The 11,792-nt window shown below is 44.8% G+C and overlaps 1 protein-coding gene across 1 annotated transcript; it reads right to left on the reverse strand.

Moving 5' to 3' along the window:
- Positions 1 to 1,631: 1,631 nt before the first annotated feature.
- On the reverse strand, positions 1,632 to 2,594 carry LOC120111967. The gene has a single exon (XM_039130540.1). The coding sequence runs from the start codon at positions 2,592 to 2,594 to the stop codon at positions 1,632 to 1,634; it is 963 nt and encodes a 320-aa protein (XP_038986468.1).
- Between the last annotated feature and the right edge of the window lie 9,198 nt (positions 2,595 to 11,792).

Raw genomic sequence — 11,792 nt, forward strand, 5'->3', positions numbered from 1 at the left:
TGTTATATGATGGTTCTTGTTCTGGGATGTGGCTAGGTATATATAGAGAAAATCCATGAGTTCTGAACGTGTGGGAAGAGGTGAGAAGGATGAATTAGAATTCTGCCAAGACCATCCGCCACGATTGAACGTCGACTTTTGGGAAGCAATTGGTACAAGTTTTTGCAGTACGTACGAAAGGGATGTAGATGCAAATGCTTCGAGGCGAGCATTTATTTTAATTCACCAAGGCTATTAGCCTCTATGGGTTCGGAAACTTGATTGCTCTCGTGCTGTGCATATCTTTGTTTCTTCGGTTGGCTACAAAGTTTTTGCACGTTGAGTTGGTCAAAACTAGCTTAAAAATTGCTTTGAACTTCGTAAAACATGATCAGATATTCTTTACGTAGGTTTTTTTTTTTTTTGGTAAATGCGGCAATTTATATAGCTCTAACTTGAGTTCATCCTACCCAGTCACGAGAAAGTAAAGAGTACAAAGAAGAAGGAATATCTCCTGCAGATGTCCATAGAAAATCTCCGAAATGCCGAGCGACGAAGAAGGCGATCCAGTATGCTGCCCTGTTCGCCTTCCAAAACACATGTGCTGCCTGCTGCCCAGCCTGCAAGTCTCTCTGATAAGAGGATGGCCATCCCCATATCTATCCACACCTCGGATCCAGTCAATCACCACAGAAGAGTCCCCCTCGAGACACACCCTCTCGGCTCCAAGGATCCTCCTCGCATATGTCAGTCCCTCCTATGCAGCCCGAAGCTCTGCCCCTACAACAGTAATCCCAGGAGTGCGCCGACCTCCGGCTGCTACTAGTCTGCCAAAAGAATCCCTGATCACGAATCCGACACCTTCAGATACACCATCCACCGACATACCACCATCGAAATTTACTTTGAGATGACCAAGGGGTGGAGGCACCCAAGAAACAAGGGCAAACCTGAGCGCTATAATAGCGGAAAGAGTGCCCCAGATGTCCCTGGCCATCTCAGAAGAGAACAACGTGGTAGCTGCGGTAACCTCCCTCGCCCGCAATACAGCTCTATCCACCACCAGCCACAGAGGTGACCGCCTACCCTCAAATATGCCAGCATTCCTGTCCAACCATATGTGGTAAGCCAGGTATGCTCTGAGGATCCCCCCTCCCAAAGTTTGGGACTCCGCATAGAAACTCTCAGCAAGTGGATCATGTCCTGTGCCGACTCCACCACCGGGAACAAGGGAGCAGGTGATCTACTCCATATCTCTCTCGCCTTGGGACACTGCAAAAGAGCATGATCAATAGTCTCCTCAGTCTCCGTACACACCCACAGAACTGGGTGACCCGCACTCCTCGCCGAACTAGCAAGCTTCTGGTCGGTAGGCATCCCCATGCCACCTTCCAGATAAAAAGCGTCCCACACGGATGAATCTGCATCCTCCAAATCCATCCTCCCTCAATCTGCCGAGCCGGCTCCCTACTGTACAACGCATGGAGATCCCTAGCTCGTACCCTCGTCCGACCTGATGACCTCCATACTAACCTGTCAGGCTCCTTCCGGGCTGGTACCGGAAGAGCCAGAGCCAACTCTGCCAGCTGCTCCCCAAAAACCTTCCGAATCAGCCCAGTCCTCCATCGACCCCCAACAGGGTCCAGCAAGTCTCAGACTCTGTATCCACTCAACCTCGCCGAATCCACCATGATCGGCTGCTCAATCACCCAGCTATCCTCCAAAACATCGATAGATCGCCCATCCCCGATAGCCCATCTGATCTCTGGAAGCACCAACATGGCTCTGGCACACATCTCCCTCCACACCAGTAAGTGGTGATAGACAGCCCGTATCCCAGGCAATAGAGGACCATACTTGGCCCTCATCAACGAGGACCACATGCTGCCGGGCTCCAGCATAAATCTAGCTACATGCCGTGCCGCTAGAACCTCCCGCCTCACCACCAATAACTGCACCCCCAAACCTTCCAATCTGGTCGGCTGATACACAACCTCCAATGCCAATAAGTGGATCCCAACTCTACCCCTACTCCTCCCCCAGATGAAGTACCTAAAGAGCTGCTCAAGAGTCCTCAGAAATATCACTGGAATGAAAGAGTTAGATAGAAAGTAAGTAGGGATTGAAGTAACAACTGACCGAACCAATGTAATCCTCCCCATCATCGATAATGTATGCATCTGCCATCCCTCCAATCTATGTCTGATACTAAGCTCCAGAGAGGAACAGTCTCTGCTGCGTAATCGCTGACCTGAGAGTGGAATCCCCAAGTATCTCAAAGTGCCATCCTGCTCACCTACCCCCAAAATCTCGAAGATAGAATTCTTCACTGCCAATGTAGTCTTCGGGCTGAAGCAGATAGCTGATTTTGACAAACTGACACTCTGACCCGACACTGCACAATAGTCCCGAAGGATCCTACTGATGACTCTTGCAGCCTGTCGAGACGATCGGGCTAGCAATAAGCAATCATCAGCGAATAGCATGTGAGAGATCGGAGTAGCCCCCTCCACTGGCCTATAAACCTCTAACTCATGCATAGACACAGCATATCTCAGAGCTCTCGAGAGTACATCTGCACAGATAATGAAAAGCAGGGGGGAGAGAGAGGACATCCCTAGCGCAATCCTCTGGATGACTCAAAAAAATGGGACGGCGTACCGTTCACCAAAATAGCAAAAGAGGAACCCCGAACACATCCCATGACCCAGCTAATCCATCTCACAGGAAAACCAAACCCCTACAAGTACTGCTGCACAAAATTCCATCTCATCCTGTCGTAAGCTCTCTCCATATCAAGCTTGATCCCCATCAAGCTCCTCCTCCTCGGGGCCCTACGAAGGTCAAACATAAACTCATGTGCAATAAGCACGTTATCAGTGATACTCCGCCCTCCCACAAAAGCTTCCTGCTCTGGACTAATCAGCCTCGGAAGAATGTCCCTCAACCTAACGGCAAGTATCTTCGATGTAGCCTTGTACAGGGTCGTGCACAGGCTAATCGGGCGAAAGTGCCCCAGCTCAGTAGCATCATGCCACTTCAGTATCAATGTGATGAACGTCCTCTGCCAGTCAGCAGACAATGTAGCTGTACTGAAAAACTTCTGTATGGCAGCCGTCACATCCTGTCCCACAATCGACCAATACCTCCGAAAGAACAACGGAGGAAAGCCGTCCGGCCCTGGAGCCTTGTCCTCCTCAAGGGACCAGATCGTATCCCTAATCTCCTTCTCCGATATTGGCCTGATCAGTGCTGCAGTCTCCTCCGTCACCCTTGCCAGAGGCATCGAAATATCTACTGGGCCCACACCCTCTGTCTCCTCAGTCCACCTAGCCCTAAAGGAGCTCTCCAAAATCCTCAGTATCACATCCGGATCCTCCGACAACTGTCCATCCTCATCTCTGATGGCTCCAATCCTATTCTGATGCCTTCTGATCAATGTCGCCTGATGGAAAAATCTGGTATTCCGATCCTCCTCCAAAACCTACTGTACCCTCAACTTCTGTCTCCAAAGTATCTCCTGCTATTTGAGAAGAGAGTCATGCAATGCCAAATGTGATTTGAGCTCCCCCATCTCCTCCTCCGATAAACCTCCACTCTGGGCCTCCTGGGACTGAAGTCTGGTAATGGCCTCCTCTGAATCCTCAATCCCCCTGAAAATATTTCTCACCTCCTCGCGGTTCCACCTCCTCAATCGTCTTCTTGTCTGTTCCAGTCTCCGGGACATCCGGTACATAGCATCTCACCTGACTGGTACAATCCATGCCTCCCTGACCATCTCCCAAGACCGCGGATAGCAAAGCCAAAGCTTCTCAAATCTAAAAGGAGAACAGACAGGAATAAATGCCTCAGTACTCACCAGTAATGGACAGTGGTCCGACGCTATCCTCGGCAAATGTCTGACATGATACTCTGGGAAGCACTGAACCCACCCACCAGTAGCACAAGCTCTGTCCAGTCTCTCCCATACTCGGGCACGTCCCTGCTGATTATTGCACCAAGTGAACCGCGAGCCCAAAAAGCCCAGATCGACCAATCCATTCGAGTCGAGAAAATCTTGAAACTCCTTAATTTTTCTTTTGTTAGTGAAGCGTTTCCCTCCCATCTTCTCCTGGGCACTGACAATGCAGTTAAAATCACCTGTCATCAACATCGGTTGACCCTGACTGATTAGTTGAGAGGCCTCCTCCCACAAAATCCTCCTCTCCCTAAACTCAGTACTAGCATACACAGCTGCAAGGACCTATAGATTGCCGCTACCCTCCGAGATTACCATAATCACCTCTTGAGTACAAACATTGAAAATATCAACTCTGCATTTGCTCTGAGCCCAAGTGACAATAATACCTCCCGAGAGGCCTTGAGATTCCACTGCATAGAACCCCCAAGACCTCGGCACTGCCCTCCTTGCCTTCTGTAGGCTCCTCCCCGATAACCGGGTCTCTAGTAAAACAAAAATATCCGGGTTATGCTGATGCACCAACCTGCGGAAAGTCGGGGCAAAGGAAGGTTTCCCCGCTCCACGGCAATTCCATAGGATAACCTTCATGATAAACTCGATGAGGCGGCACGATCCACTCCCCCAAGACCGCTACCAACATCCACCTTCAAGCTCCTCTCCCCTTCAATCGCCACGACATTAGGATTTAACCCCTTAGCTGAATTCATCATTTGAAGCAACAATTGTAGATGCCTCCCTTCACTGTTCACCTGTGCCAAATGGCACGCCATGTCTACAGGCCCCTCCTCACGGCCCTCTGCTTCCCCCTGCTGCCCTCTGCCAACTCCAGCACAGCCAGACTCCCCTCTCTGCACAAGACCCTCCATTGATGAATCTCCCTTCACTGTTCCCTGTGCCAAATGGCACGCTACAGGGACAAGGGACTTTGATTTACTGGTCATCGTAGCCGTTGAAGAGGATTGGAAAGGTGGGCGCCGGTTAGCACCTGCAACCTCCGCACCGACCTCCCCAGACCCACCATCGGTGTCACCACTATTTGGGCGTGCCAGCCGGCACGCCTTGCCTTTTGTCCTCCCATCACGGCCAGAGCCGTCCCCCACTCCTAGCCCATCATCCCCTACACCCAGCGATGGCAACCTCCCATGTCCGGTCATAGGCTCATCAACCTCATCGGAGTCCGGCCTCGTCACCGTCCGCTTCTGCCAGTCCGCCGCCACCGGCACTGCCCAAGCCACACCCCTCCAAGGTTTCTTGGGTGTCTACGGCTGCCGATTACTTTGATTGTCTCCAGTCTGGAGATCACCTGTTGGCTGTTGCCGCCAAAGGTGGTGGCGAGCTTCGGCTCCACCGGCGATCCCCATCCCCCCTTCGCACCGGCCGGGAGACTGCCGAGTCCAGCACCCCTGGATGCACAAGCCTGGACGAAGACAAGAACGCCGGGCTGTCCAGATCTGGGTCGACCGAGTCTTGGGGAGGCCCAGTCCACTAGGCCTTTTGGACGGGCTTGGACCCGGTCCGTTGGGCGCCCCTTCCTTAATAGCACTTGGGCCCGGCCTGTTCGACACCTTCGGCGGGCCATCTGTTAGGCTCCGCCCAGTGGGCTCCTCCGATTGGACCTCCGCTGGGCCCTTCCCCTCCCTGCTCGAATGGGGGATCATCGTCCCAACAGTCCGCCCTTCTAATGGGATGTCGTTCGAAGCCAAGCCTCCGCCCGATATGTCGCCCGCCTTCGCCTTCTCCGGCGACCTCCGCCGGGCCACTTTGGATGGACATTGCCACCCCTTCGAGTCCGGCGTAGCGATGGGCAGACTCACCCCCTTTCCGGTTGGATTTGGAGCCAAGACAGGGGGCCCTGTGCCGAGCCAGAGCTGGACGGGACCACTGGCTTCTTCCCCTTCCGGCTGTCCACCTTGGGCGTCCTTCCTTGTCTGAAGCGGTGAGTGGCCAACCAAGGGCCATACGTAGGGTTTCAATATTCCGGGGTTGAATGTGTGTATTTGATAGTACGTAGGATGGCGAACAATATATTTGCTACGTTTCTTTGCGTATCCAGTCGGAATTTTCCATTTTTCCTTGTAGATCCTGTCATATCTTTGACCGACTTTTCTTTGTGCCCACAGAGGTTGCATTGCACGCTTAGCAAGTTCTGGATATGAATTAACCAACATGAAAGTATATGCTAAATATTTGTGAGAAGGAAAGAAGCTAGAGGATATCACCCTCCAGATTTTTGCTAGTTCACCCATGTGATGTGGAAGCTGATGATTGGCTAATAGGTAAGCAAGGGTCGGTATACTGCCCCAATCTCCGACTGCCGCATCAGCCGAGTAATTAGGCGGTGATTTAGCGGGCGATCAGGAGCAGTACTCTTGTCAGAATTCCATTACTATTTTTTGGTTAACAGTCTACTAATATTTTAGGTCAACGAGACTTAGGTCGAAAACAATGAACGTTATGTACAAGCCTTATCCTAGTTTCGGTCATATATACAACTGGCATATAATTTTATTTTTTTTGGGACGAACTTGATTGAATTCCTGTTTAAGTCAATAATCAATTGTAATGGATTTCTAGACGCATTTAAACCTGTTATTGCGTGTATCTGCTGTGTTTTCCGGCATGCTTGTTGCTTGACGAGCTATATATTAGAACTCTGAAATTTTACTTAGCATTGAGGTCATGGAGAGTGGGAGTGGGTCCCACCTAAGAATGCGTACGTGTTCGACATGGATTCGTTGGAAATGCTGAAATTAAGCTGCATGCCTCCAATAGTGAATCACCAGCGGTTGACTAACACCATTTTCAGGTTCACGTTCGCCGCAAGTTTCTGAACTCACGACAGATCAGCTTTGATAAGTCTTTTGAATGATTAAATTTTGTTGGATGTGATTTTGGTCGGAGATTGTAGCTGTCGAGGTTAATGAGGACAGTGTTTCATGGATAAATAAAAGATATACGACATTTTTAGAGATAATAATAATATCATTTTTAGCTTCAGTACCTATTCCCCTTCAAAAATTTTGGTTCAAAGTTCTCTCAACCTCCTCTTCTATTTCTATTTTTTCTTAAATTTTCACTATTTTATTCTTCTTCTATTTTTTCTACACTTCAATTTTTTATTTTATATTTTGTATCTTATCATTTTTTTTATTATTATTATATGCATTGCACGCTCCTGTTTGTCAGAAAATAAAGCATATGAAAATGTAATTTCTTTGTCTTGTAAATAATATTTCTTTCAGTGAAATAGGCCTCTAACGCCTGACTGGTTTTCGCCTTGGGGAAATTATATTGTCTTGGATTGTTCCACAATGCTAGTAAATTTCCAAACAGTGGGAAATCATTAAATGCTAGAATTGGCCAATGGGAATCCAACTGAGACCATCCCTTTCATTCTTTTCCCCACGCAATTGGTGTCGTGCCAATCCAAATCTGACCATGTAACACGGCCACGTACTCTCTAGGATAAGGCCCTAGAGAATATGCTAGGCTTAAAAATTTATCGCAACCTCAATATCCATAATCAAAATAATCTTAAATCATAGCGAATCAACAAAATTGATCCAATTACAAAATTTAATCATCTAACCAGTATCAGTGATGCTCTATCTATTCATCCATTATCCATATAATCCCAATTCATACCAAATATTACGCCACTTGCAACCTGCAACTCTGAAAAGAAAAAGAAAAGAAGATTGTGAGTTTTACAGCCCAGTAAAAATATCGAACCGTTGCACCATAAGTAATAAAAAAATAATTATTAAAAATACCAGATAAAATAAATATCATATCAATACTTGGAAAGCTCAAACAAATAACATGCACATAAGTTCTCATTATTATCTTTTCAAAGAAGCATATATATATATATATATATATATATATATATATATATATATATACACACACACACACACACACACATATATATATCTCAAATATAACCAATTGTTTAACAATAATTTCTTATATCATGTCATCTATTTCTCATTAACTTGAATTGAATATTTTTTATTAATTAACTTTCAGTTGTGGACTAACCAAGATCATTACTCGGTCCAAGACAGACAAAAATCCAACGCGTCAGCCCGTAGATGCTATCCCATGCATAAGCTTGTGAAGGCTATCCCCATGCATCAAGCCTATGAGTGCTATCCTACACATAAGCCTATGAAGGCTATCCCCATGCATCAAGCCCTTGGGCGCTATTCCACACGTAAGCCCGTAGAGACTATCCTATACATAAGCTCGTAGAGGCTATTCCACGCATAAGTTCATGGAGACTATCCTACGCATAAGCTTATAAAGGCTATTTCACGCATAAGCTTATGGAGGCTATCCTATGCATAAGCTTATAGAGGCTATCCATGACAAGGTAAGTCCACATCATATATATCTTGTCCGTTTGATTTATATGTTACTCTTGTCAAATCAGTTACCACTTATACGATGAATTTCTCTCAAATTCAAAGTATTTTTGTTTACATAATTATGTTTTCAATATCTAATACATATAATAACCATACAAATATATTTGTACTGAAAATTATATAAAACATGCCATCACATACCAAACCAAATTTATCGATATACATCTCATGATGTAAATCCAGTGGTACAAACTAATAAGCATATACATATAACCGGTGACCGAGTAGAGAAATTCTTACCTCTATCGCAATCCAACGCAGCTACAATACTACCAATACACACCTAACATGTCCACTTAATTTAATATCAATATAATAGCAACTTATCCCTTATCAATCACTTGTCATATTAATGAATCAATTTTTAGTAATTACTTAATTTTAGAGTTCTAATATTTGAATTACCCATATTCTCTATTCTTCTTTAATTAAAAATTTTATATAAATAAAAGGTTAGGGTCTTATCTCAATTTAGAAATTAGAGTATAAGATCTTGTTAGGCTTCTTTTTGTCCGAGTAACTATAGTCCATACAAAAGTAGGACCGACTATGAAAATAGATTTGTATAGAAAGATATATGAGGCTAGCTAGATGACAATCCAATTACTCGAATCGATCAGCACAACATAACTTAATCCATATGATCAAAAAATATATATCTAATTAAGAAAAAGGTAATAAATCAGGGGTTATCAACTATAGGTCAAATAGTAGCTGACAACAGTCGGGTGCAAGATGGATAGAGTCAACAGGTTGTAACATTCGACAATTCGGGTCGGTCTGCTCTAGCCAATCTAACCAATCAACTCGTGAAATAAGAATCAAACCATAGTACATATAACACAATCAAGACTAATGATGATAAAGTCTAGTGATGCTCGTCAATGGTCGAGATAGGGCTAGAGTGGCAGGTGGTCGCAGCAACTTTGGTCTAGGACCCTCTACTAGAATCAACTCAGGTTCACAATAAGAACATCTGGGACCCTCCTGCTGGGTCCATAGAACCATGCAAAGAAAGAGCAACAGAGGAAAAGAATTCAAGAGAGGAAAAAGAAGGAGAGGACGCCAGACAACACTCACCTCGGCCCGACGAAGTTCCGGCGGCTCTTTTCAGTGACGAATCAAAAAGAAAACCCAAAGAAGAATCGTCGAGATTGGCGGCTATTCCTCGAGTCTTCATTGATGGAGCTAGGAGAAGCAGGAATGAGCCTTAAATAGGTGAATTCTAGAGTTTTGGATAAACTCAACTTGCGCTAGGATACTCCGAGTCCAGCAAGATAGGAGGAGGAAGAAGACTCCAACTGGTCATCTTCTTTACCCCATTGTGTGCAACAGGACATGCTCAAGGACCAATGGGCCTGGCCTCTTCAGACCGGACCACTAGCCCATAGAAATTTTTGGGCTATTACAATTGGATTGAATCGTTTTCACATTGGCCACTTATCCAAAGAGAAAAGTCATACTATCTTGTTAAAAATTATTAAAACGCATTTCCAATTTTAAGTTTTGAATGACTCACATGTTGCCATGATCCATCTCTTTGCCACCTATTCCCTATCATGGCCACTGTCACATACACCTGCTCTCCATGTTGGACTTTGTACTCTTAATTAGAAGTGATATTAATTTGAGGCCGCATTCCATCACGGCGACTCATGCTACAACTAAAATTGGACCTTGTACTTTTTATTGGCCTTTGAAAATAATAGCTTCCTTCATATTTCATAATTGCATGTACAACCCTTCACACCAACGCCACATTTTGTCTGATCTTCATAATTGCATCTTGTACAACTCTTCACACCAAGGCCACCTTTATCCGATCTAGTTTTGGGGGATCAAAGACAATTCCATGTTTGCATACTCTAAAGAAAAAAAAATATTAGGTAATACAACGATTCAAACACCAACTAGTTAGAGCGAGTCAAAAGATTCAAAATCAAAGAGTTTTTTTCCTAGGGAACTATGATTTATAATTACACCCTCAAAGCTTCCATCTCAACTTGTACCTTTGGTGCAACGTTCTATGCTTTGTTTTAGGAAATCTTCTTTGACATAATAGTATTGAGGGTAATGAGATTAGTTGGTGATAAGAACTGTACCACCTAACTGCGTTGTCATAATCAAGTTTCACAATATCATGCGAAATCCACCATGCAAGAGAGAAACATGGTATGCATACTCATGAGAAGAGAAACTTTATTTAACTTTCAAAAATCAACACCGGTTATAAGAGGAACTTTAACAGGCTTTGAGATTTCTTACAAAGCTAAGAACTTCTAGGCGCCCTTTGAATTAAAAAAGAATCCTTTGTTCACTAGTTCCGGAACGCATAAATTCTTTGCTTCTAAAGCTCTATATGGATTTAACAAACAATTTGAAGAAATAAAAGGGGCTTCATCATATATGTTGTCCTGTCCAGGTCATTTTTCTTCTTAAATTTTTGAAAACAAAAATAGAAAATAAAAGCAATACTTAGTCTCCAAGAACAATTACTGCTGCGGGGATCACCATGGCTGTTGCATCGAGTTTTTTTGGGATGGCCAGAGACATCTGGGACAGCCATTCCGCTGTTATATATAGTGCCCATGTTTGCCCTATTTTCTTGGGTGTCCCCACAAGTTAACTTCGATGGCGGCGTGTCCGCGGATGGAGCATATGGAGGAGTGAGATTTGTGATTAGAGACCATCGTGGCAGACTGGTTGTGGCATGAGGTCGGCGTACTCCCGGCTCGATGGTCATTGAGGCAGAGATTCGGGCAGCGTGGGAGAGCATCTTTTATACGAGGAGGATACTTGCCGCAGCTAGAGTACAATGCGAGGGAGACTCGTCTATAATGATCGATGAGATACGGAGAGTGGATCGATATAGGGATGGCCACCCACTGATTCGTGAGACTCGCAGACTGGTCAGAGGAATAATATCATTTCATGCAGCACATGTGTATCGGAGGACAAACAGAGTGGCAAACTGGGTTGCCTCCTACGTTACTCGGCACTCCGAAAAGTTTATCTGGACTTATGCCGCAAAGCTTTCTACTAAATTGTATTTTTTTTTTTACTTATTAACAGGCTGTACCCATATAAGAGCTATATGAAATGTCGTTCTTACGTACCAAAAAAGATAAAACAAAAAAAGAGAGAGAGATTTTTCTTCTGTAATCAACGCAAGGGAATCAAGTTGACTTTTGTATAGCATATTATTCTAACATAGAAATACATGATGCGGCGCCTAACTGTCAAAACCTTATCCATGATCTTTGCGTATCATATTATTAGGGATCCATCGCCATCACTCAAAGATAGACCCATCACCCAAACGGCAAATACCTTAGTGTTCAATCTACGATGATGGACATCTGAGGAAATTATGAAAACTAATTTTATTATAGATTTTTATTTGATTGCCCATTGTAATA

This window comes from Phoenix dactylifera, chromosome 9 (assembly GCF_009389715.1).
Source record: "Phoenix dactylifera cultivar Barhee BC4 chromosome 9, palm_55x_up_171113_PBpolish2nd_filt_p, whole genome shotgun sequence".
NCBI lineage: Eukaryota > Viridiplantae > Streptophyta > Magnoliopsida > Arecales > Arecaceae > Phoenix > Phoenix dactylifera.